The sequence below is a fragment of the Mesoplodon mirus genome, assembly GCF_964341445.2.
Source record: "Mesoplodon mirus genome assembly, chromosome: 9".
Classification (NCBI taxonomy): Eukaryota; Metazoa; Chordata; class Mammalia; order Artiodactyla; family Ziphiidae; genus Mesoplodon; species Mesoplodon mirus.
Genome location: NC_138985.1, coordinates 91,811,355 through 91,837,345, shown reverse-complemented (window position 1 = coordinate 91,837,345; position 25,991 = coordinate 91,811,355). Strand labels below are relative to the sequence as shown.

The 25,991-nt window shown below is 57.6% G+C and overlaps 1 protein-coding gene across 5 annotated transcripts; it reads left to right on the top strand.

Moving 5' to 3' along the window:
• Positions 1 to 1,088: 1,088 nt before the first annotated feature.
• IMPDH1 (inosine monophosphate dehydrogenase 1) lies at positions 1,089 to 18,273 on the top strand. Of its 5 annotated transcripts, none has more exons than XM_082631752.1 (17): positions 1,089 to 1,324; positions 5,373 to 5,471; positions 7,558 to 7,606; positions 11,058 to 11,159; positions 11,302 to 11,361; positions 11,684 to 11,890; positions 12,042 to 12,129; positions 12,964 to 13,163; positions 13,808 to 13,898; positions 14,126 to 14,221; positions 15,202 to 15,345; positions 15,439 to 15,583; positions 15,889 to 16,032; positions 16,176 to 16,259; positions 16,830 to 16,846; positions 17,238 to 17,327; positions 17,521 to 18,273. In XM_082631752.1, the coding sequence occupies exons 1-17, from the start codon at positions 1,155 to 1,157 to the stop codon at positions 17,619 to 17,621; spliced, it is 1,887 nt and encodes a 628-aa protein (XP_082487878.1). In that variant the 5' UTR covers positions 1,089 to 1,154; the 3' UTR covers positions 17,622 to 18,273. The 5 variants fall into 5 exon arrangements, with proteins under 5 accessions (XP_082487878.1, XP_082487877.1, XP_082487879.1 ...); XM_082631751.1 differs by having other exon boundaries at positions 1,090 to 1,324; positions 11,302 to 11,376; XM_082631753.1 differs by lacking the exons at positions 17,238 to 17,327; positions 17,521 to 18,273 and adding an exon at positions 16,995 to 17,182 and having other exon boundaries at positions 1,090 to 1,324; positions 11,302 to 11,376.
• The last annotated feature ends 7,718 nt before the right edge of the window (positions 18,274 to 25,991 follow it).

Sequence of the window (25,991 nt, the reverse complement as noted above, 5' to 3'; positions counted from 1 at the left end):
GTGTGGCTGAGCTGTCAGAGAAATTGCTTTGATCTCGAATCTGGGGAGTGGGTGTGTACATGTATAGGAAAAGGTACCAGGCAGGATAAAATCCAAGATCTTACCATTGCGTAAATTCCATTTCCTTTGTGAAATAGTTGCTGAAAAGTCTGACCCTTAATTCTGCCTCCTTAAAATGCATCTTAGCCCACAGTCGTTTAGTGTTTACCATTTGCTCCCTCAGATTGTCCGATTTTTGTGAAAAAAATATATAGCATGAGAATTGTCAACTGTTTATTTTCTATCTATTCTGTCTCCGTAAAGAAATTGCCTGAGGGCAAGGACTCTTACTTGCCACCTCTGCTAGGTGCTCAATCACTGTTGCTAGTCATAACAATTATGAAAGAGGAAAAAGTATGCTTTCTAGTCAGTAGATGAAGAAGTTTGAGCACCTGTGTGCTCAACCCCACTCCCTGGTTATGGGGTACCCCAGGCAAGGGAAGACAAGGCCCTTTTCCTTAAGGAGCCTTCAGTCTTGTTTGTTCCTTCCTCAGGTAGTGGCAGGTAAGGGCTAAGGAAAATCTGTCTTCCTCCTGTCTAAAGGAGTGTGTTGAGCAGGCAAAGGGGGCAGTAGGCAAAGGAAGATGGATAATCTCCCCGCCTATCTTGCCCTAGCAAGGTAGGTCTGCGGCTGGCCGGTAGGAGGCGATTCAAAGGACCGTGCCTTCGTTCGCAAGAGGCAGAGGCGCCCACACAAGACGCGAAGAAAACTCTGGCCGCTGATAATACTCTGCGCTCTTTTCTGGTTTTCCTTAGAAGGGACCAGGAGAAACTGGAAGGTCCGGACGGCGGGAAAGGGTGCAGGTCCTCTGCAGTTCCACTTCCGTCTCCCAGTATCCTGTGGCTGATCCGGGGATGGGAGAGACGGGCTGAATCTGGGCAGCCGCGTAGAGTGGCCGGTGGGAGAGCGTTGCCAGCGCGGAAAGCCCAGCGGCCTCCCTCCCTCGAGCGACCACGTCCCCGGCACTCGAGTCCCGCCCCCGGCACGCAGGCCCCGCCTCGGCGGCCCCTCCCCTTCCCCGGACCAGACTGAGCTGCGCTCACTCCCTAGCCCGGGCCGGGGAGCCTCTAGGCGGAGAGGCTCCCGCCCACCCGCCCTGAGCCGCGGCGTCCGCATGGAGGAGCCGCGCGCTCCGCCAGCCGGGTCGGGGCCGCTCCCACCGCCGCTGCAGGGAGGCGGAGCCGCCGATGTTCCGGAGCCCGGAGCCCGGCAGCACCCGGGACACGAGACGGCGGCGCAGCGGTACAGCGCCCGCCTGCTGCAGGCCGGCTACGAGCCTGAGAGGTGACGCCCAGGGCAGAGCGCGCGGGGCGCATCCGGGGCGGGCGCGGCGGCTCTGGGAACCAGGCAGCGCTGCGGGGGAGGGGAAGGGTAGGTCCCACCACCTATGCCTTCTTACCGCCTCAAGCTCTAACTTCCTAAAACCGGGCTCAGACGCCCCGCACCCAGCTTTGGTTGGGGGATGCAGGCGGGCACTGTGGAAAAGGTTCAGTGCTGTGTTGCACCGGGGAGCAGGTCGGAAGAACGATCCCTAAAATTTTAGTCCTGGGTCTGACCTCAACTACACACCCGAGCCAAGTGGCTCCAACTCCTGGGGTTCAAACAGAGCCTATTGGAGTCCATGTCCAACTTTGCTTACTCCTCCTTAGCCGTTTCCTCCTAGAACCATCTTCAGAGTCTTCCTGGCAGGTGTAGGTGTCCAGATGGAGGGCCTCCTCGGAGTCGAGTGAGGACACCGTCCCCTCCTCACCATTCACTGAGGTCTGATGAGGCGGCCAGTGCAGCTCACCCCAGGGTCTCTCCTAAGATTCAAACCCCCTCTGCCCTTACCCTGCTGGGGTCCGTTAGGGTCACTGGAGGAAGAGTGGAGGTGTTGATCTGGGCCCCAGGGGACTGACTGAAAAGGAGACAGTGGCTAATCTCTGGATTGTATCGCAGCTTGAAATGCAATCCCACTGTCCTTCCGGTCCAGAGGATTTGGACTTCTTTCCCTGTCCCATCTGTTGGTGCTCAGCAGCTTGGGGAGGTGACCTGGAAGCTGGGTTTGGGGGGGGTGGGCGGTGGTCTGGGGGAATTAGCCCTGCAGCTCTGCCCAGGGGTTGGCCTCTTATGTAAGAACTTTTAACGGCTTAAGGGGCTGCTGGGTGAAGGCTGGCCCCTCCTGCCCCCGCAGGCTGGGTCTCTAGAATTGACTGTGGTTCTGGCAACTGTATCCTTCCTCCCATCCTAGAAATCCAGCTACTGGGGCTCAGGGTCCAGGGCAATAGAGAGAAGCTACAGGAGGTGAGAGAGTGTGCTGGGGCACACGGGGCCTTGATGGAAGCAGTGCCTTGGTTGGAGAAGGTATTGCAAAAGTATCATTTCAGAACACCAGGAGCATCCCTTCTCCAGAATGTACTTCTGCACCTGTACTATCCCCACACCCCCACCAGACTCTGAAGAGCCTGTGTAAAACCTGAGACCCAGCCAGGTGGTGTAATGAGATTCAAAACCTGCTGGCTAGACCTCCATCTGCCATCACTACCTTAAAGCTGTGGGAAGAGAACAGGGTTCCATGAGAAGTCTAGGTCTGAGGCCAGAGTTATTGCTCTCTGGCTTGAACCTGGGCAAGCTATGTCCCCTAACGCAGGTCAACAATGTTATTAGCACCACCCCCCCACCTCTCCCCTCGGAAGTGTTTTGAAATCTTGTCCCTTCAAATAGCCCCAGACTAGAAAGAGACCTCTGGGCTCCCTGGCTGGATATGGGTGCCCCCCCGTACTAAGGAAGGGGCTTGAAGGGGCTTGGGTCTGTTCTGTTCCGTTGCCCTCACAGCTGCTAGGTGTGGAGCCTCAGGGGACCAACAGCCCTTCCTTGAGCTGAGGAGGCCACTGGTTGCCTGGTGTCTCCTCCCCATGGAGGAAGCAGCGGGGGGGAAGATCAGGAAGAGGGAGGAGGAAAGCTGGGGGGGGATTAACAGTTTCTGGAAGAGGACAGCCTAACCCAGGGCTGAGCTCAGCAGCTTAGAGTAATGAGGAGCCCTGACACAGGTCAAAGCAGGAGGAGGTGTGGAGCAGCAGGAGACGGGAGTGGGGCTGTGAGGTCTGTGGCCACCAGGAAGAGGACTCTCCCAACAACTCAGCCTGGCAGCCTCCTCCTCTGGTTCTGAGTTCTACGCTGGGGCAGGTGTCATGCTAAGGTCAACTGAGACGGCAGAACCCAGCTGCTGTCCTGGGCCCCAGCCCTGGTGGAACCCTGAATAGTACCCTAGTTGCAGGAGATAGTGACCCAGAGCAGGTCCCTCAGAGACCCAGGGAGACCACAGGGGCAGCCCGTGTGCTGTGCCTGCAATGCTATCCTAGCCCCATCCTTCTGTGGCTAGAAAGGTGCCCAGGACAGCCCTGAGTGGCCAGGTGCTTTCTGTGGCTGGTCTCACTGCTCTGCCTCCAGGTGGCCAGTAGGAAGTCCTAGTGCTGGTCCCCTCAGGATAACCCTCCTCTCCATATGGCTCAGGCCCTCTGGATGAGTCTGTGAGTGCTGAGGGATCAAGTACGTCCCAGGTATCCCTAGCAAGTTGTCCCCAATCCCCACTCAGCAAAGAACCCCAGCAGGCCCTCTTCCCCCCTTCTCAACACCAGAGGGCCTCCAGAGGCCCCCATCAGGAGCCTCCTTGGGGCTCCCTGGGTGGACAGGGAAGCTTGGGTGCCTGTGATTTTTCTGGTCCCCCACAGTAAGAAAGAGGGCACTGTGGACATCTGTGAGCCCCCTGCAGCACTCTCAGCCTCACAGGCCTCATCACCCCAGCTCTGTGGGAAGCCTCCCCTCCCCTCTGCACACAGATGGAACAGGCTGTGTTTTCCTGGCAGGGACCCGGGGCATCACTGGTGGGGCTGGGCATCCCAGGGAGTTTCCCTTGGGCCTGGCTGCCACCACACTGGTGAGAGGTAAACAAACCCAGCCTCGAGGGCTGGGGATGGAAGGAGTACCACAGACAGCCACCTTACCAGAGAGAGGACTGTGTCCCTGGCCCAGCTTTCCCTCACTTCACCAAGGAATGAGCCGTAGGGACCATAGGAGGACAGAGGGAGGAGAGGGTGTGGGGGAGGGGTGGAAATCCGCTTTCTGGCTTCTGGTCAGGCAGTAGAGTTAGTAGTTCTGGTCACGCAAAGGGGGAGGGTCCGCCCCCTGACACCCCACCTCCTCCCATGTGAATCAACTTGCTACCTAATCTTACTACCTTCATGTAGAAATCTGGGTCTTGCTGGGCATTCAGGGCCACCAAATGTCTGCTTGGGGAAATTCTCAAAACTTCCCTAGCCTCTGCCCTAATTTATATGTATACATTCTTGCCTAGGCCAGGCCTGTGATCCTCCCTCACCTTCCCACCACGCTACCCTCCCAAATAAAAGCAAACTTTCCCCTCTGGGGTTAAAATCTACGGTATCCACTCTACTTTTTGAGCTGGGGATGAGACAGGATGTAAGACTGAAGCATTGGATCAGGGGTAGTACCTGTCTCCAGCCCCTCCTGAACTGTAGGTTTTGCATCTGTAAAGCAGGGGTGGGGTGGGACACCTAATAATTGGCAATTAATAGATTGTAGAGTAAATGTGATCATTTATGAAAAACGCCTGTAAACTGCAGAGGGCTCCAAGGCCACCCAAAGGTCAGGGATTGTCCTTGTTAAGGATGCCTGACCCGTAGGACTGATGCCCGGTTGTGGGGAGCACGGGCGGGTGCACTGCCCGGAGGGTACAACCTCAAACTGCTGTGTTGGGGAGCTGTCAGCCCAAACCAGTTCCTCAGGGCTCCAGGCCCTGGTTAAAGTCTGAGCCTTAGTCTTGGGAAAGGTAAACCATGTGAGAGGTAACCCTGGGGCTGGGGAGTAGGACCAGGGGAGACTCAGGCCGGCGGGGTCGGATGGCTTGGGGTGGCCCAGGATGCTGGCGGGCCTGGGGGAGGCGCTGCGGGGAGCCTAGGAGGCGGGACGTGAGGCGGTGGAGGGGGCGTGTCCCGGCCTGGCTCAGCCCCCTCCTCCCGTTGGATCCACACGTCCTCCCCCGCCCCGGTCCCGAGTGGCCGCTGTGCCACTGCAGGCGGCCCTGGGCGTGCGCGCGGCGGCTGGGCCGGGCTCCGCGGGGCTCTTTGTGCTGTTCCGGGCGGAGGCGGCGGGCTCCCGGGGGAGGGCGGCGCCCTGGGCCCGCCCCGCCGCTGCCGCAGCCCCCGCCCCCGGCCCTCCCAGCCCGCGGCGGCAGCGTGGCCGTGGCGCGGCGTCAGCAGTAGCAGCAGCGGCAGCAGCGGTAGCGGGGCGGCCCGCGCGGGTGTTTATGTCGGGTCGCGGTGTCTCCTGGCAGCATGGCGGACTACCTGATCAGCGGCGGCACCGGTTACGTGCCCGAGGATGGGCTCACTGCGCAGCAGCTGTTCGCCAACGCCGACGGCCTCACCTACAAGTAAGCGCTGGGGGCCTCGGCCCTACCTGGGTGCGCGCACTAACGCTCCGTGTTGCCCCCCCCCCCACTTCCCGGCCCCGGCCCTGCACGTGCACAGCTCCCCCCTTGGTGATGCCCGCGTCCCCGGCCCGATTAGAGCGACTTGGGCGGGGGGCGGGGGTGGGGGGAGGACTGGGCAAGGGAAGGAAGGCGGCCCGTGCCGAGAGCAGACGGACGTGGCACAACGACATCGCGGCCCTCGGTGCCATGCCCCGTTTCTGGCTAGATCCGGGTCCGGCCTGCCCCCTTCCTTCTCTCACGGGCGTCTTGGCCGCATGGAGGGGCCTTGGGGCGTGTGGGAACGCGAGATGTGGGAGTAATGGAGACTTTTCCCAGACCTTGGTCCACGACACCCTCTCAACTCCCAGCGTCACCACGAGGGCAGAGGGGGCCCTGGAGCCCAGCTAAGGCAGCTGCTTGGGTGTTGCCCCCAGGAGATGCCCAGCTGGGCAGTTGGGGTGGCTCTTTTTTTTCCACCGTCCAGTCCAGCCTTCTCTCCACTTGTGCCCCTGGCTGCCTACAAGTTAGTACTGGTGCCCCCCGGGCATGAGTATTCTTTGACTATCACCCACCCAAGCCCACCTCACCCAGGATTTTTGAGGAGGAGAAGACCTGTCCATTTGCCTCTGGCTTAATGTGCTTTTCTGTGGGCCCTGGGCCCGTTGTCCTGTTGGCTGCAGGCCTGGCACTAGCTCTTCTGTTGGCTGCAGGACTGTGTCCATGCCAGGAAAGAGCATCAGGACCTGGGACTGGGGTGGAGTGAGGATGCTGGTGAGCCAGGAGCATCCCTGCCCTGTCTCCTGCTAGTTGCTGCCTTTGCCTGTAAGCACTCCTGCTTGGCAGGCGGTTTCCCTGGACACCAGGATACCCGGTCACTCCTGAGGAGTGTCTCCTCTTCCTTGTCAGAGTAGCTGGGGTGTGGGCCAGGTGAGGGGTGTATATAATACCTAGAAAATGCCAAGAGGCCCAGACTCCAGCATTTCTTCCCTGCCTCTAAGTGAGCCACAGAGGCCTCTTCACTGAAGGGCTGCCAAGGGACAGGGGCAGTGAAGGTTCTTTATTTCTTTGGTGGTCTTTGATGAGGGGGGATAGAGTATCTATGATATAGTTTCCGTGGAGTCTCCTAGGGAAATTGTTCTAGGCCTTGGGGCAAATTAAAGACCCCACCCCTCCCATCCACCCCGTAGCTTTTCCTTCCTGCCCTGGGGTGCCCGATGGCTTTGCTTAGTCTGGTTGGGGGTGTTCCTGAACACCATGGGGCATTTGCTTTTGGTGGTGTCTGTCTAGGCCCTGTGATTTCAGGGAAATTGAACCCGTCGGGGCTCCTGGGCAGTGACACTGTGCTTTGCCTTACCCGTGCACGCCTGCATTCCCTTTCCGCGCTGGTGTTGGCCACTGCCATGCTTTGGCTGGGCCCCCAGTGTCCTGGTCCTAACTATAAGGCCTCTTCCTCCCCTTTCCCATCCCAGGCCATGTCTGTTGGCTGCTCCCGTCCAACTGGGCAAACCTTTACCAATGCCTGCTCTGTCAGAACATGCCCCGCACTCAGCCCCCTGGGGTCCCTCTGTGCTGTTCTGAACCCTGTGTGACTCAGCAGCCCTGGCACTGGGCTGTGCAGCTTGTCCTGTGCTGTGTGGTGTTCATGCCATGCTGCCCTACTAAACTGTTCTCAGGTATATTCTGTGTTTATTTATTGTCTCCCCCTCTCAAGATCGAGAAGTTTTCAAGGGCAGACACCTTATCTGCTGTGTGCAGCATTATGGGAATGTCTAGGTTCCTAGACGAACTCTGAGCCCTGAAGGCAATGGACATTTGGGGCCCACTGCCTTGGTGGCGCCCTAGGACCCCAGAGCTTACGCCGCCTTTGGCTCTAGGTCTCTGGGCTAAAGGCGACAAGATGCTAGCGAGGGGCATGAGGGTGGTTCAGTCCTGACATGGCACAGGGCTCAGAGGCTCTGCCCGTCTCTCCATCCCCGTGCTGCTTCCCCTGGCGTGGCAGGCCCTGCCCTTTTCAGGGACAGGAACAGTCACTTTCCTCTCTTCACAGCGATTTCCTGATTCTCCCAGGATTCATAGACTTCACAGCTGATGAGGTGGTGAGTACCTCTTCCACTGATGGGGTAGCGGGGCTGTGTATGGGTGCCAGAGGCTGAGCTCTTGCTCAAGGGCAGGGTGTGGGGGAGACTTTTTCTTCCTTCCTCCCTCCCTCCCTTGGATCTTCTTTGCTGTTTACGCGGGCTTTCCCTGATTGCGGTGAGCAGGGGCTACTCTTCGTTGTGGTGCACGGGCTTCTCATTGCAGTGGCTTCTCTTGTTGCAGAGCGCAGGCTCTAGGCGCACGGGCTTCAGTAGTTGTGGCATGTGGGCTTCCGTAGTTGTGGCTCGCGGGCTCTAGAGCGCAGGCTCAGTAGTTGTGGTGCACAGGCTTAGTTGCTCCATGGCATGTAGGATCTTCCCGGACCAGGGCTTGAACCCGTGTCTCCTGCACTGGCAGGCAGATTCTTTTTTTTTTTTTTTTTTTTTTAATTTATTTATTTATTTATGGCCGTGTTGGGTCTTCGTTTCTGTGCGAGGGCTTTCTCCAGTTGTGGCAAGTGGGGGCCACTCTTCATCGCAGTGCACGGGCCTCTCACTATCGTGGCCTCTCCCGTTGCGGAGCACAGGCTCCAGACGCGCAGGCTCAGTAGTTGCGGCTCACGGGCTTAGTCGCTCCGCGGCATGTGGGATCCTCCCAGACCAGGGCTCGAACCCGTGTCCCCTGCATCAGCGGGCAGACTCTCAACCACTGCACCACCAGGGAAGCCCCTGGCAGGCAGATTCTTAACCACTGCGCCACCAGGGAAGCCTGACTTTTCTTTTTTTTTTTTTTTTTTTCTGACTTTTCTTTTTTTTAAAGCTACACCTTGCCTCTTTTGCGGCTTGTGGGATCTTAATTCCCCAACCAGGGATTGAACCCGGACCCTCAGCAGTGAGAGCGCAGAGTCCTAACCACTGGACCACCAGGGAATTCCCGGGAGAGACTTTTCTTGGGAATGTGGTGGATGTAACCTTCAGTGCTGTCAGAGAAACCGGCACAGTCAGTGGATTATACCTAATGGGTTAGAGGCAGCTATGGGGATTTGGGGATATCCTGAGAGGTGGGCCTGGCCTGAGGCCAGAGGGCTCACTGACAGAACCTGAGGTGAGGTTCAAAAAGGCCCAGGGAGGGGGTGGACATGCACGTGGGTGTGGCTGCTTTATTACTTACTGGATTTTGTCTGAAGTGCTAAGCAAAGACATCATAGAAGCCAGTAAGATTATGGAGACTTTGAAAGAGGTGGACAGACTTGTTTGTGGATCCATGATATAAGAACTGGCAAGAGGGTTTGAAGAAGTTAGATTGTGGGGCTTCCCTGGTGGCACAGTGGTTAAGAATCTGCCTGCCAGTGCAGGGGACACAGATTCGAGCCCTGGTCCGGGAGGATCCTACGTGCCGCGGAGCAACTAAGCCCGTGCGCCACAACTACTGAGCCCGTGCACCACAACTACTGAGCCTGCGCGCCACAACCGCTGAGGCCCATGTGCCTAGAGCCTGTGCTCTGCAACAAGAGAAGCCACCGCAATGAGAAGCCCGCACACTGCAACAAAGAGCAGCCCCTGCTCACCACAACTAGAGAAAGCCTGTACACAGCAATGAAGACTCAACACAGCCAAAAATAAATAAATAAAATAAAAAACATTAAAAAAAAGAAAAAGAGATGAGGTTTAAAAAAAAAAAGAAGAAGTAGTTAGATTGTGGACAAATACAAGGAAACAGTGCCTCCCTTAACTGGAGGGGCTCAGCAAAAAACCAGGTGAATGACCAATGTCCTTTACACAATTAATATATGACAAACCTGCAGGAGCCCAGGGGCTAATGCTGATGGGTGTAAGTCATTTCATGGAAAAGTTAGACTATTCTATCATGAATTAATACACATTAAAAAAAAAGTTTTTCTGTTGGTGTTATCATTGATATGTATTCAGGTCTGATTCTCGTGAAATGCCAGAGGGCCCGAGTGTCCCTGGATCACTTATACATTGGGGAAGCTCATGTCCAGCCTGTGTAGCCAGTGCTGACCCAGACAGATTTTTCAGGGGGAAATTAGGGCTATTCTGGATATTCCCCTTGTGACAGCAACCAGGAGGCCTTCTTGGTCTGGCTGTTCAGTTTCTGAGCACCCTGGCTTTGTGCCAGATCCTGGGCAGGGTGCAAGGAAGAGAGGGATGGGAGAAGCCCCCCTGGCTGTCAAGGGTCTCCCTGTCCTATGGCTATGTCAGGAGGCTGTGGCTCTTCTCCTGTGCTAGGATCCAAGAGGAGAAGGGGGAGTTTTCTAGACTGCAGGGCCAGGGTTCTCAGCCAGGGTCTGGGAATGGACTGCAGGGGCCTTTGTGTCTCCAAAAAATTATATAGCAAAGCCTGTGTCTGAGGGTTTTGAGGGCTAGGATCCACAGCTGTTGGCCTGAATCTCAGAGGAATCTATGATCTGGCCTTGGCTGCCACTCACAGGCAAAAACTGAAAATCCTTGCAGTCCTGAGCTCTCCCTTGAGCTGCAGACCCGTAATCACCTACTCCCCTGGATTGGATGTCTAATAGACTGCTTCCCACACCTCCACATTCCCAGTGCCCAGCATCTCCCACCTGGACCTGTCAACAGCCTCCCTGGTGGTCTCTCTGTTTCAGGCCTGGTCACCTAGAATCCCATCTCCACATCGGAACCTGAGTGACCTCTTTAAATCAGATCATGTCTCTCCTCCGCCTGAGGTCCTCCAGTGGATTCTCATCTCAAAATTGAATGCAAGCTCCTTTCAAGGCTGCATATCCTTGACCCGCCCCCTGCCTCTGAGCCCTCAGCTCCTGCCTCTTTCCCTTCCCTCCACTCTACTAGCTTTTTCTTTTTTTTCTTTTTTTTTTTTGTGGTATGTGGGCCTCTCACCGTTGTGGCCTCCCCCGCTGCGGAGCACAGGCTCCGGACACGCAGCCCCAGCTGCCATGGCTCACGGGCCCAGCCACTCTGCGGCACGTGGGATCTTCCTGGACCGGGGCACGAACCCGTGTCCTCTGCATTGGCAGGCGGACTCTCAACCACTGCGCCACCAGGGAAGCCCAAGCTTTTTCTTTCTTAAACGCACCTCAGGGAGAATTGGAATCAGAGGCGGAGTTTCACACACAGCTCCCTCAGCCTGGAACAACAGTCCCTCTTTGGGGACTTTCACTTGATTAGTTTTCATTTGTCGCCTCCCAAGAAAGAGGTTTCCCTAATCCCCACATTCTTTCTCCAGTGGTCACTTTGCCTCGTTGGTTTCCTTTGGAGCCATCATCCCAACTGGGATCACCTTGTGCATGTTTCGTGTGTGTCATTTTTCCTTCCAAGTATAAGCTCTGGAAGAGGTAGCAGAGACCTCATCCATCTTGCTCACTGCTGTATCCCCGGGGCCTGTCCTGGTGCTAGGTACATATAGCAGCTCAGTAAATGTCTGTCGAATGAATGATAAAACTTTTCACATAGCCTGTGTCTCCATCTTCAGGACCTGACTTCAGCCCTGACTCGGAAGATCACGCTGAAGACACCACTCATCTCCTCCCCCATGGACACTGTGACAGAGGCTGACATGGCCATCGCAATGGCTGTGAGTTGAGCACCTGGGTGGGGACCCCAGGGCCAAGAGGACCGAGTGGGGTGGGCGTCAGGAGGAATTGGAATCAGAGGCGGGTTTGCAGAGTGAGGAGGGTTGGCCACCTGGCTCTGACCATTCTTCCCTTCAACCCCAGCTGATGGGCGGTATCGGTTTCATTCACCACAACTGCACTCCAGAGTTCCAGGCCAACGAGGTGCGAAAGGTCAAGGCGAGTACCAGGCCCGTCCTGAGAAAGAAGATGCCTTCTGGCAGCCTCCGCCTCACAGGCCCTCCCAACCTCCCATTGCCAGCTCTGCGGGCCGGTGCGCTCCCTGGCTGGTGGCTGTGGGGTCTTGTCTGCCCTTCTCCACAGTGGGAGCGCAGGGCTCAGCCCTCATTTCCCCAATGGCCTCTTGCCCCATGGCGGGCCCTGGCTCCCCTGTGGCACAGCCAGGAGACCCTCGGCCCCCTGTGGCCAGACTGTACACACCTCCAGCTTTCTTCCAGCCTTTTCCTTCCCCTGTCTCTGCCCGCAGAAGTTTGAACAGGGCTTCATCACGGACCCTGTGGTGCTGAGCCCCTCGCACACCGTGGGTGACGTGCTAGAGGCCAAGATCCGGCATGGCTTCTCTGGCATCCCCATCACCGAGACGGGCACCATGGGCAGCAAGCTGGTGGGCATCGTCACCTCCCGAGACATCGACTTCCTCGCAGAGAAGGACCACACCACCCTCCTCAGTGAGGTACCCGCGGGGCAGGGAGAGCATGGCTGGGGCAGAGAGGACCGCACGTCCCGGGGCCTCAGGCCGGTGCCTGTGACCAGGGACCAGAGGGAGGCCTGGCTCCCTTCTCTCTCACCTGCCAACCTGCAGGCAAATGTTCCTGGCCCCACAGGTGATGACACCGCGGAATGAGCTGGTGGTGGCTCCAGCGGGTGTGACACTGAAAGAGGCAAACGAGATCCTGCAGCGCAGCAAGAAAGGTACCAGGGAGGAGGTGGAAAATGCAAGAACCCCTCCTCCCCCAGCCCGGCTCCCTGTACCCCAGAGCCCCCTGTTCCTTCACAGCCTTGCAGGTTGTCCCTGCAACTAGGCTGGGCCTCAGGGAAGGTTTGAGTCACGTCAGGCTGGAGCGTGACTTCTGAGGTCTTTTTCCTGGCTCAGGAAAGCCCATCCCTTATTTGGCATCTTCACAGTATATTTCCCAAAACGACTAGTCCTGTGAAACACTCATCATGCAAAAAGGGCTCCGTGTTCTTATAAGTCTGAAAAATGCTGCTTTTCTGTATTCCCCATCTTGCATAAAGAATTGTACATTACTTTATCAAAGGCTCTGAGAAGTCTTGCGGTTAAATTTATTTGACATTGAGGCTGTTGACATAATATTCATTAGGTCCCTGTGGGACCCACTGGGAAATGCTCCCCTGGCCCGTACTGGATTGTTTTCTGGGGTGGTGTTGGGCAGGACACACGTTCCTCCCTGCAGGATAGCCTCATGTTTGTGCCCTAGCTAGGAGTTTTTTGACCACTGTGGCCTGTGGCCCTTCAGGGGAAAGGCTGCCAGTGCTCAGGGGCTGCCCACTGAGCCTGGCCAGGCCACAGGGCAGGAAGAGCTCCAGGAACTGGGTTTCTTTGCTTCCTGTTCCTTGGGCAGAGAGCCAGGTCCCTAGGAGCGCTTCCTGGGTGGGTGCTGTCACCTAGTGGTTGGTTTGGGTACTGCAGTGGAATCTCTGGCCTGGTCCACTTTCATTCTCACTACCCCCCTACCCCACCCTCAGAAACCTGCTCCTTCATTTCACCCCTGCGTTCCTTGTCAGGGAAGCTGCCCATTGTCAATGATCGAGATGAGTTAGTGGCCATCATTGCCCGCACTGACCTGAAGAAGAACCGGGACTACCCTCTGGCCTCCAAGGATTCCCACAAGCAGCTGCTGTGCGGGGCGGCCGTGGGCACCCGTGAGGATGACAAATACCGCCTGGACCTGCTCACCCAGGCGGGCGCTGACGTCATAGTGCTGGTACGGACACTGCCCTGGAGCAGGGGCGGTTCAGTAGAGTTGAGGCTTATGAAGACCAGGTTCACCTCTAATTAAGCCCGGGGTCAGAACTGGGAGGGTCGCTGGTACTCTGACAGCTCAGAATAAACTGTGGACCCCTCTGGGGCCCTTCGCACTCATAACTTGACCCTAATAGTTACCACTCACATTCAGTGAGCACCTCCCACTTGCCAGGCGCTGCACTAAGGCGTTTATGCAGATGAACTCAGTCCTCACAACAGCCCCCTGAGGTGCAATCACCATGCCCACTTGTCAGAGGGGGAAACCGAGGCTCGAGAGGCTAAGTGATTCTGTTTGGTTCGTGAGTTGGTGGGAAGTGGATACGACCGCAGGCACCATCTCTTTGCTGTGAGAACCAGTCCATATTGTGGGTATGAAAGGGCTTTGTCTGCCGTGAGACTATATGTTAGTGGTGCTTAACCTTTGGGGGAAGGCAGGCCCCTTTGAGACTCTGCCGAGAACTGTCCATCGTCTTCCCAGAAAAAGACAAAGGTGTATTCTCATATATCTTTGATACAATTTCAGGATTTGTCCACTTAAGACCCCCTCCCTCAGTGAGGATTCTCAGCCTCCAAGCCTAAGCTTTCCTGCCCCCCTTCTCACAGGACTCATCCCAAGGGAACTCTGTGTATCAGATCGCCATGGTGCATTACATCAAGCAGAAGTACCCCCGCCTCCAGGTGATTGGGGGGAATGGTGAGTGCCGGCCCTTGCCCCCTCACTGTGTAACCTTCCTCTGTCCTTTGGCATTCCCTGGTGATGGCATAGCTCTCGGCATGGAGGGGCAGGGAGCTGAATGAATGGGCTTTGGTCACAGTAGGTGAAGGGGAGGTGTAGACTGGGGTCCCAGGAAGCCCCCCGGGCAGGGCAGGGGCAACCCACCCTCACACCGTTCCTCCTCCCCCCCTCCCCCTCCCCCCCAGTGGTGACGGCAGCTCAGGCCAAGAACCTGATTGATGCTGGTGTGGACGGGCTGCGTGTGGGCATGGGCTGCGGCTCCATCTGCATCACCCAAGAAGGTGGGTGTCAGTAGGAGAGCGAGTGACTGCCACTTAGAACGCCCCAGTCGCCCTCCACAGGCCCTGGGGCCTCAGTCTCGCTCCACAGATGCATGCAGAGTGCTCACTCAGGCCCCTTTCTGGGATGGTGGGTTCAGGGATGACCCAGGCTCAGACTCTGCCTGTCTAGCCCACTGACGTGGGGGGAGGCAGGTGTAAGATGAGGTGACCGTGAGTTTGGGGTGTGTGCCAGTCTGCTTCTCAGATTCTGGTCATGGAAGTCCAACCTGCAGGCCCAAGACTGGTGTATCTGGCCCCTCGGTCACGTCTGGTCATGTCTCCCAAACGCTGAATGACCCATTTGGTCTTCTCTGCCCAAAACATCTTCCCAGTTTGGTCTCTAAGCCTCTGCTTCTAACTGTCTACCTTCGCATTAGCTGACCCCTGAGGTGAGATGTGGGCCTTCTCCACAAATTAACAAATGTTAATTGAGGTCCTACTGTGTGTCAGGCATTGTTCTAAACCTTGGGGCGCAATAACAACAAAACAAAGGTACCAGCAGAGAAGTCTTCTTTTCTCCTTTATCCAGCCTTGCATCCATCCTTAGATAACTGCTGGTTCCTTAGAATTCTCACTTAGAAATGTAACACTTAAGGACCTTGGACAATTAAACTTAAAGAAATGCAAGCCAATATCCCAAAGGAGGCTGTGAGTACCTAACTCTAGTAACTTTGTAAGCGAACTAGTGCCTGGAGAGAGGTGAGGCTGAGGCCAGTACTGATGCTGCCCCCAGAGTCCCCGTAGTGCTCTTGTAGGTGGGCTGGTCCAGGCTCCTGGGGTGCGTTCACCTAGTGTTATTTGCTGCCACTTATTTTTTTGCCTCATTAACATCCAGCCCTGTCCCTTTTCCCAAGTGGAGGTGTAGGGCACAAGGAGAAAGGGGCCTGTACTGCACCTGGCTCCTGTTGCTGTTGACGCCTTTATCTGTGTACTGTCCCCAGTGATGGCCTGTGGTCGGCCCCAGGGCACTGCCGTGTACAAGGTGGCTGAGTATGCCCGGCGCTTCGGGGTGCCAGTCATAGCCGATGGTGGCATCCAGACCGTGGGGCATGTGGTCAAGGCCCTGGCCCTTGGTGCCTCCACAGGTGAGGGGGCAGGTCTGCCGGGGATCGAGCAGGCCGATGGGGGGCGGTGGGAGGGCCATGGGGCTAGAGGCGCTGACCCCCCGACCACTGCAGTGATGATGGGCTCCCTGCTCGCTGCCACCACGGAGGCCCCCGGCGAGTACTTCTTCTCGGATGGTGTGAGGCTCAAGAAGTACCGGGGCATGGGCTCGCTGGACGCCATGGAGAAGAGCAGCAGCAGCCAGAAGCGCTACTTCAGGTGCCTGCCCCCAGCCCTGGCCCCAACCCTTCAGGTCCACCCGAGCCTTTGACTGCCCAAGGTGGCACCCAGTCTCCATATTACAGTTCTGGAACCCAAGGCACAGGGCCCAAGTTGCAGACCTGGGACGGTGCCGGGGCCACCTGACTCGGAATCCATGCTTATTTATGCTGTAGCCCAGGGAGTGGCAGCTTTGGGGGTCCTTCTGGGCGGTAGCCCCTCTGCTGGTACCCTTGAGAGGTGGGGTGGGTTGGGGTCCCCTGAGCCATGGGGGGCGGGGCTCAGTCTTCCCGCCTTCCATGCAGCGAGGGAGATAAGGTGAAGATCGCGCAGGGGGTCTCGGGCTCCATCCAGGACAAAGGCTCCATTCAGAAGTTCGTGCCCTACCTCATAGCGGGCATCCAGCATGGCTGCCAGGATATCGGTGCCCGTAGCCTGTCTGTCCTGCGGTGAGTGCTGTGACTAGAGGGGCAGCAGGTGGGGGGCATCAGGGAGGCTCCTGGCGCCCCCGTATTTCCCATTTCCTTTCTCTCTCTCTCTCTCCCTCCTCCACCCTTGGTGCCCCTGACCTGCGCCACTTCCCTGCCTGCAGGTCCATGATGTACTCAGGAGAGCTCAAGTTTGAGAAACGGACCATGTCAGCTCAGATCGAGGGTGGTGTCCACGGCCTGCACTCGTAAGTGTGGCAGCCTCCTTGCCCCAGCTGGCTGGCACTGGGTCAGGCAGGTGGGGCCATGGTTCAGAGGCTGAGCCGAGGTCTCAGGGACCCCAAGGACCATCTGCACCAGGGATGGAGGCTGCTGCAGAATGACCCCCATCACCCTCTCCTCCAGGGCCCAGCCCACCCTTGAACCCTGTCCTGTAGTCCCCACGCAGGCAGGCCCTCCCATCCCCTCGGGCATCTCCCCCGAGCCGGGCATGGGAGATGCGGCCTCTAGCCCCTCCTGGGCTCCCCAGCCCTTGCTTGCTCAGAAGCTTGGTGGCTGGTGGCAGGGGCTGGCGGTGCTGGGCTCTGGCTGGTGGCGGCACCAGGCAGGCAGGTGGAGGCTGGGGGCATGAGCCCTTGGCGGGGAGAAGGGCAGAGAGACAGATGCCAGGGCCGGCGCTGGGGCGACCGTGGGCGGGGGCAGTGCTAGTTGGCAGCAGTAGTTGCAGGCATGCGGCCCCGCCCTGGTCGAGAGGGCCTGTCCCCCCAGGCATAGGCGGGCGTCTAACCTGTGTCTCTTTCTGCCCCATCCTCCCGTAGCTATACCTTTCTGCCGTGTAAGTAACCGCGCTGCCCGGGCCAGGCGTAGAGTAGAGCAGGGGCAGTCTGGGCGGGGCCTGGGCTGGGGCGGGGCCTTGGGTTGGGGGCGTGCTGGGGTGTAGTCGTGGGACGTGGGCCCTAGTACTAGCATCATGCTCGGGGCAGCTGGCGGTGGCCCCTCCTCCAGAGGAACCGTCCCCTCCCGGGGTGCAGAGAGATGTCCCTGACCACAGGCCTGAGGCTGTCCTGTCTTGGACTGGACCCAGTGACCACAAGGGACCTAGGCCACGGTGCCTTCAGGGGTGGGGTGGAGACGTGGGCAGCAGAGGCTCAGACTGGCCTGACCTTGCTCTGTGAGGATGGGCCGTGCCTTCCTGAGCTGTCTCTCCACCCCGGCACTGAGGACAGTCCCCCAGCTGCGGCTGTGGCCGGAAGGAGCATGGCTGTCCCTGGGCCTGGCATGGGTCTTCCGGGAGCCTTGGCCTGAGGCGGACAGAGGCACGTGGCCTGCTTCTCATTCCCTCCGCCCCCTGTGGCTGAGAGGCAGAGGCTTCTGCAGCTCACTGCCTCTCCTGAGTCTGGGGGCCGCCCGGCGGCCCAGGGCTGGCCTGGGCAAGGGGGTCTGGGGAGGTGAGGCCTCATACCTGCCCGCATACCCACTCTCAGTTTCCCTCTTGCCTTGTGCCCACAGTTATGAGAAGCGGCTGTACTGAGGATGGTGGTGGAGGCCCAGGCGGCGGAGGGGTCATGCCCCAGGGTCCCCCTTTGGGTTCAGCCTCCCTCCATAACTGAGTGGTCCACAGATTTGCACTACTGGTTCCCCAGCTCCTTTCCAGGGAGAGAGGAGGGGAGGCCCTGAGGGTCTGCGGCCCCTCCCTGGGCTTCCCCCGCAGAGTCAGGACTGCTCCCAGGCCGGGCTGCCCTGGGAGCCCCCCGGGTTCCCCCTTCTTCAGTCCCCCTGAGCCCAGCCAGCCTGGGCTCTCAGGCCCTGCGCCTGCCTCAGGTCTTTCTTGCTGCAGCCTGCTCCGGCCCGGCTCCCACCCCTGGGACACGTGGCCCCTCCTGGCTTCTCCTGTAGGGCACCTCCCTCCCTAACCCCCATCCCAGAATTGGTGCTCTCCTGGCCCCGCCTCTGGCCCCTTCCCGGGCTGCTGTCCCCTCAGCCATGTGGCACTTCTGGGCTCCTGACCTAGGCCAGAGGGAGGTCTCTGCCCCCTACCCCTGGCCCTGGACTATCCAGGCCCTGCTCCTCAGGCCACCCCATCCCTGGACCTGGGGAGGAGGCTGCCCATCATTCCTGACTCACCCCCATCCCCAGGTGTACCGTTCCTGCCCTCTCCTCTCAGCTGCAGTTGAAGGCTTTAACTTTGCACACTTTGGGGTCACAGTTGCGTCATTGTATGTTAAATAATCTGAATAAATCAAGAGGTTTCAATGCCTCCGCCATCCTGTCTCTGTCCCTTGTCCACTGGACAGCTAGCCCCTCCCCTGGTGGTAAGCTGGAGCCCAGAGCCCCATCAGAGCCGGGCCGCGGGGGGCGCCAGGCCGAGCCTCCCCGGGGAGGTGGTGAGAGTGCTGCGGCACTCCAGGGGGTGCTGGCGCAGGTGGGCCACGTGGCGCGAGGTCTCCCAGGCCTGCGCCCACCCCGGCTTGCCCAGCTGCTGCCAGCTGGCCAGCAGCTCCTGCAGGCAGGCCCTGTCGCAGAGGGGGTCATCGTGGCTGTAGCAGACTAGCGTCGGGGGCCTCGCGGGCGGCTGCCAGAAAGCGCTCACCGCAGCCTCGTAATGCCGATCGGTGCAGCCCGCGGACAGATGGAAGTGGAGCATGGCTGTGGCCCTGACCACCGGACCCAGGGCCTGCGGTCTCATCAGCTGAGACACACCTGTGGGTACCAGGGAGAGGGGGCTAGTGCCCACTGTCATGTGTGGCTCAGGACCCGCCTTCTGGTGGGGACAGCACTGACACATGGGCTGCTGAGTATCCCTAGAGTTGGGGGTCCTGGGATGTTCACATTGCCTTCTCTGCCTCTGTTGTAGTTGGGCAGCAGGCACCCAGCTGTCCCACCAGGTACAGACACCATTCGGGGCAGAAGCAAGGAAGATGGCCTGGGAATGCTCTGCTGGCAGGAAGCAGAGGGGCCTAGTTGTGGGTAGTGAAGAGCTGGAAACATCCCTGTGACTGCCAGGGAGGGACTCCCTCAGCCCACTCTTGGCATCCTGGGCCAGTAACTGCCCTCTCCCAGGCCCTTCCTAAAAGAGCCACGTGGTCTGGAGTCAGCCTCTCTCTGGCATTTTCCAGCTTTGTGGCAAGAAGGAAAGTGCTGGACTGTTGGGTGGGTTCAGAACTGGTTCAACAATGGCTCCAGGAGTTGTTGCAAAGTGACTGGGTCATCGAGAGTCCCCAGAGGCCTTGTGCCCTGGAATCTGTGGCCTTGGTGAGCACCTAGGAGTCTGAGGTGACCCAGCTGGGTGGGAGAAGGATGTCTGGATACCAGGGGATTGTAAAAGATGAGAGGGGATGGACCAGAACGAGGCCATGTTTCATGGTTTGTCTTGCACACTGCTTTACAAAAACCATACAGGAAGCAATTTGACCAGCAATTGAGATGGAAAAGATCTAAGGATTTTTAGAGAAATTCCCAGTCACTCTGCGTGAGGTGTGTGTGTGTGTGGGGGGGTATGCGGGCCTCTCACTGTTGTGGCCTCTCCTGTTGCGGAGCACAGGCTCCGGATGCGCAGGCCCAGCAGCCATGGCTCACGGGCCTAGCCGCTCTGCGGCATGTGGGATCTTCCCGGACCGGGGCACAAACCCATGTCCCCTGCATCGGCAGGCAGACTCTCAACCACTGCGCCACCGGGGAAGCCGGAGTTTTCCTTTTGAACTAGACGTAGTTGGTCAGTTAGAGCTGAGGAATAGAATGGGTTACTTTGTAACAGTGACCTTCCTGTTACTTGGTATGTTAGCATTAGTTTCGTCCTTCTAGAGGAAGTTAAGAGCACAGTGGTCCTCAAATTGTGGTGGGTATCAGAATCACCTAGAGAGCTTAAAAACCCAGAGGCCCAGGCTCACTGAAATAGGATAGGGTCTGGGCCTCTGAATCATCACTCAGCACCAGGTGATTCTGATATTTACCAAAGTTCGAAAATCACTGTTTTAGAGGAAACCTGTGCATCCAATTACAGTTGGCCCTTGAACAACGCAGGGGTTAGGAGTGTTGACCTTCCACGCAGTCGAAAATCGCATATAACTTTATAGTTGGCTCTCCATATCTGCATATCAGTTCCACATCTGCAGATTCAACCAGCCTCAGATCCTGTAGTGCTATAGTACATATTTACTGAAAAAATCCCCATATAAATGGACCCGTGCAACAGTTCAAACCCGTGTTGTTCAAGAGTCAACTGTACCTGATTTCTGAGACTCTGCAAAGCATGTGTCCTCAGAAAATTTCAGAAGGCACAGCACCTACTTCATGGCCTCACTGTGGGGATTATGTGAGTGAGTATGGAAAGTTATAGGCGCTTAGTAAATTAGTCTTCATAGAGGCTGCAGGTAAAGGCATGCCAGGCTGGACCCAGACAGCACGATCACTCTGGGTTGTAAATTCAGCCACAGTGGGGGAGGCCCAGGTGGGACAAAACAACAGATGCTCTGGGGAGGAAGGCCACGTCAGGTGGACGGTCAGAGGAAACCCAGAGCCGCATTTGGGACAGACGCAGATCACAGACCCCTTGGTCGGCAGAACTGCTTGTCCGCCTGGAGTCCAGCCTGGTTTGTGTGGCCCAGGTGCCCCCTCACCCTTGCCCCGCACACTCACCCAGCGCCATGCAGTCCAGGCTGCCCACCACCAGGCTGTCGAAAATACGGCACCTCAGGCACTGGGCCATGCTGCTGTGGCGCCCCAGGCCCTGGCCCATGAGCAGGAGCATCTGTGCAAAGGTGTAGCCACCCAGGGAGAGCGCGTGCATCACCAATGGGCGGCTGGCCGGCGCCCCAGACCCTCACAGCAGCGCCAGCACTCGGGCAGCTTGCCTCAGGCCCCGGCGCAGGCACAGGAAGCGGCTCAGCACGCTCTCCATGGCCAGCATGTCGAAGCCGCAGGCCAGGTAGAGCTGCAGGTACTTGGCCTGGGCAGCTGGCTGCGCCCCCAACCATAGCAGGAGCAGAAGCATCGGGCAGGGCCCCGGGGACCCTAGGGGGCTCGGCTTGCAGTACAGGTGGATGGAGTGGGGGAGTTGGGTCGCCATCACATCGGTGGGTAGCAGCGGGGCCGTGGCTGGTGCACCCTGGAGGACAGCTGAAGAGTGGTGGTTGGCCCTCAACTCTGGCGCCACATTTCCCCACACATTGCTCTCAGATGGCGTGACTGGGTAGCTCAGGAGAGGTCGGATTAGCCCTCTGAGGGCCCTTTAAGCTTCTGTGGTTCTAATGCCAATCAGGAACTGGGCAGCCAGCCCAGAGAGGAGGGGTCAGCACCCCAGCTGCGTGCAACTCAGCTGCCCTCAACCTTTCCCTTCACCCGCTCTCCTCACACCCGGAAGTGCAGTCTGGAGAGGAGGCAGGACCAGCCCCGGGGGGCTGGTGGGGAGGCAGCGCCCCCCTCCACTCTTATGAAGAGCTTTTTGCTCCTTCAGGATCCCTCCAGGCTTGTAGGGCCACACACGCCCCAACTCCAGCATCTCTGGTCCCCCCTCTGCTTTACCCACAGGCTGCCCCCCATCTGGAGGTTGAGGGGCCAGTTCTATCCAGCCCTTCTGTCTGCAGCTGAGGTGAGTTTGGAGTCAGGGCATCTGGTCAGAGGGTAGTGCCAGGGTCAAAGGATGCAACTTCTCCCGGGCCCGCCGTACCTGTTGTCCTCAGGGCAGTGCCCCTCACCTGCAGGGTTCGGACTCACCTCCATCAGCCTCCTCCTTTACCTTCCTGGCAGCTCAGCTCAGGAGGGAAGATGGGCGGGGTCAGGGAGACCTTGGTCCCCAGCCTGTTGCTCCACGCCCTCTTAGTGACCTCAGCTTTTGGGCTGGGAGCCAGGGTGTCTGGCTCCCAAGGCATCCACATCCCCAGCTCAGTTGAAGTCAGGGAGGAGGCATGTGGGTTGCAAGGTGCAGTATTACCCTGGGACGGGTAGACACCAGCCTTTCCCTCTCTGTGTGCCTCTGCCTCGGTTTCTCTACTTGTGATCCTAACCGGGGAGAGAGGAGCACCCCCCCCACCAGGCACCCCAACAGCTTCCTGTCTTTTGACCGCACACATCAGCTGCTCCACCTCACCCTTCACCTCTCAGGGCAGGATGACCTCAGGATGGCCAAGCACAGGGGCTGCCTCAGGCAGGAATCCAACCCAGGAGACCCTGTCCCTCATAGCAGAGGGCTTTTTGCATCTCCCTCTTCTGCCCCTCGCCCCCGGGAGTTCCCTCTGAGGCAGGATGATCTCAGGCTCCAAGGGGTTTGTCTGTCATGCTGTCAAGGTAGGTAGGGAGGTTCTCCCCAGAGAAGAAGAGAGAAGTCAGGACTGGGGCATCAGGGGCTGAGCCCCTGGAAAGGAGGAGGGAGCCAGGAGGGGATGTTGCGTAAGGACCTGGCTGTGACCCTGCACGTCACTCTCCCACCCCCAATTTTAACCTCTTCCTCCCCACTGTTCCCTCTTGGTGGAAAGTGGACTAATGAGAAACAAAACGTGTGTCTGCACTGCGGAGTCCGAGCTTCAGGAAATCAATTAAGGGGAGGGACTTCCTTCGGACCCCACACTACCAGAGCCCTCCGCCGTCCTCGTCGTTCTCCGGGAAGGACGTGGCTCCCACTCCTCCCTGTGGTTCACGGTGCTTCCAACTCCTTTCCATGCCCCTGGCCTCTGGGAAAATGTAGGGACAAACAGTAAGAAGGACCTTTTATGGTGGAGATGCTGTGAGGAGAAGAGGGGCGGGGCAGAGAGTGTTCTCTGCTGGGGGATGCGGGACTCCCGGGTCTGGGTGCTTTAGGAGCAGTGTGGCACTGCATCCAGCAGGTGGCGCAAGAACCCAACGGCCTGTGGGACCCCAGGGAACCCCGAGTTGGGTAGTTTCCTGGGCGACCGGCAGCCTTTCTGAAAGCCCTGCCCTTGGCAACCATTCCCTGGCTAACCACGTCCATAGTAAAATTTGCCTTCTGAAGGACAGGATGGGGGTAAAATAATCTAATCTCTCAGAAAGGAGAGAGGCTGGCTGGGGGTGGGGAAAGGAGTCTGAAAGACCCGCCATCTGCTGTCATTTATTACTAAGCAAGAGCCACTGTGGTAGGTGCATCTTACCCTCAGCAACCCTATAAGGCAGTCACACATATCCCTTTGTTATGGATGGGGAAAATGAGGCTCAGAGAGACAAAGTGTCCTGCCCAGGTCACCAGCTGATAAGAGGTACACCCAGTTAGGAAGCTGGGCCTGCCTGGATGTCCCCCTCCATTCCACTGCACCTCCTGGCGGGTGTGAAGTGTTCAAGCCCCCAGGGGAAGCTGGCATGGGGGGTGCTGGGGGCCAGAACTTGTCGGGAGACCAGGAGAGCAGCAGTGAAGACAGATCCACCCCTGCTAGCCTGGTTGTCCTCTCCTGGCCTGGGTGGGGAACCCCTCTGCTCAGGGCTCCCCTCACCTTGTGGGGGCTCCCCTCTGTCAGAAGACCACAGAGTTGGGGAGGGGAAGGGATTTAGGGCTTCTGGAGGTTATCTGAACCCTCTGGAGAAGCCAAGGACAGGAGAGCTCTCCAAGCAGGACACAAAGCTGGAGCCCAGGGCTATTCTGGGGAGAAGAAGCAGGAAAGGATTCCACTTCAGCAGTTGTGCAGAGGAGAAAACCGGCCTCAGCTGGGTCAAGGGACAGAGATGGGGAGGATTCAGATTCAGTTCGATGATCGGATCTGCTCTCAGTCCCTGAGATCTCATATCTCTGCCTATTCCACGTCTCCATCAGGACACTGACCAGGATCTCGTCCTGAACATAACCAACACCCGACTTCTGACTCCCTGTGTTAGGCCTCCAGAGAAACAGAACCAGCAGGAGGTAGAAACACAAGATTTATTTATGCCTGAGAACAGGAGAGTCATCCAGTCTGAGTCCAAGTCTGAAAGCAGAAGATTCATGTCCCAGATCAAAGACTTAGGCAAAGAGAGCAAATTCTCTCTTAGCCTTTTTTTTTTTTTTTTTTTTTTTTTTGTGGTACGCGGGCCTCTTACTGTTGTGGCCTCTCCCATTGCGGAGCACAGGCTCCGGACGCGCAGGCTCAGCGGCCATGGCTCACGGGCCCAGCCGCTCTGCGGCATGTGGGATCTTCGCGGACCGGGGCACGAACCCGTGTCCCCTGCATCGGCAGGCAGACTCTCAACCACTGTGCCACCAGGGAAGCCCCTCTCTTAGCCTTTTTTTTTGTTCTATTCAGGCCTTCAGCAGATTGCCCACATTCGGGAGGGTAATCCACTTTACCCAGTCTTACAGATTCAGATGTTAATCTCATCCAAAAACACCAGCACGAATACCCAGAATGTTTGACCAAATATCTGGGCACCCCATGGCCCAGTCAGGTTGACACATAAAATTAACCATCACACTCCCTCACTATCCTCCCAGACCTTTCCTCCTTAAATCTACCCTGTCTGGAGAATAGCAAATCCATTCTATAGTAAATTTCCATAGTAAAGCCTGGTAAAATCCAGGCTTTCCTATGGGTTGCAAGACCATGTGTGATCTGGCCCCAACTATGTCAGACCTTGTTTTCTGTCCCTCTCCCCTCACCCATTCTGATCCCACCACACCAGCCTTGCTGTCCTCGAATGCTTCCACCAGGCCTGAACCCTCCACTTCCTCAGAAATCCACAGGGCTCACTCCTTCACTTCCCTTGGGTCTCTGCTACAGCAGCATCTTGTGAGACAGACCTTCCCTGACACCCTGTACAAAACAGCAAACCGCTCCCCTCCCCCCTCCGCTGGCACTCCCTCTCCCTGCTTTGTTGTTTTTCATGACACATCACAAACATACTCTCTGTTTAAATGCATATGGTCTGTTTTCCCTCATATGTCTTCATCATCGAAAGCAGTGTTACACATAAGTACTTGTTGAATGAGTGAATGAATAGGTAAAACACATATTCATCATCTAATACACACCAGTAATTGTAGCAATGCTGAGATGCAAAGATAAGCAGGACACCATGTTCCCTGGAGGAACTGGGCACCTAGCAGGGCAGATAAACTTGATGTTCTGTCTGTGGGCAGTGGCGTGTATACATGTGATAACACAAAGACCAGCTGCACTTGGAGGGTTTACTCTATGCTGGGCACTGTACTGTGTCATTTAATATAGCCCCGTGAAGTGGAGACTCTTTCCTCAATTCCAGAGGAGATAACAGGCTCAGAGAGACAACGAGATTTGCCCGAGGTCACCCAGCTACTCAGCCACTGAGCTGAGATTTTGACCCCATCACTTGCTCTCTACCCCCAAGTCCCTCCTCCTCCCACTTTCCTAGGGGATCCCAGGGGTGGAGAGGGAAAAAGAAGAGAGGAAGGGAGTGTTTCGTGCCCCACAGGAGAGAGGTAGACCAGGATGAGCTGGCAGGGGGCCCTGGGTGACAGGGCACCTTGCCAACCCCTGCTGGCCTCCCCCTCCACTGATGTGGCCTCTGCAGCCCCAGGGGCTGACTGGGCTCCCTCCCCTGGCACCAGCCTTCTTTGCCACAACCCCACCCTTGCCTGGGGCCTGGCTACACGGGGATCCCTTTCTGGCCCAGTGAGGCATATAACCTCGGGTTGACAGGCGTCCGGATGCCAGGGCAGCCTGGCTGGCCAAGGGTGAGGTCACGGGCTGAGCACTCCATGCCCAGCCCCTCCTCCCTCCCAATGCAGCCTCACTCCTTGCCCTGCCAGCTGCAAAACTCCCCCTCCAGCCTCCCTTCTGCACCACAGCCTCGCCCCAGCAGGCTCTGGCCTCCCATGGCAAGGCCTGGTGTATTAGTTTACTGTGGATGCTGTAACAAATTACCACAAATTTAGCCTCTTAAAACAACACGAATTTATTATCTTATAGTCTGGAAGTCAGAAGATGAAAATGGGGACTTCCCTGGTGGTCTGGTGGTTAAGAATCGGTGCTTCCACTGGGGGTGGGGGGCGGGTTAGACCCCTGGTTGGGGAACTAAGATCCCGCATG

What these genes read in the sequence shown, in the direction of transcription:
- IMPDH1 (XM_082631751.1), top strand. Translation starts at nt 1,155, where the DNA reads ATGGAGGAGCCGCGCGCTCCGCCAGCCGGGTCGGGGCCGCTCCCACCG. An exon ending in CCAGGTGATTGGGGGGAATG is followed by an intron (nt 13,899 to 14,125) that starts GTGAGTGCCGGC and finishes CCTCCCCCCCAG; the next exon opens with TGGTGACGGCAGCTCAGGCC. An exon ending in AGCCAGAAGCGCTACTTCAG is followed by an intron (nt 15,584 to 15,888) that starts GTGCCTGCCCCC and finishes CCTTCCATGCAG; the next exon opens with CGAGGGAGATAAGGTGAAGA.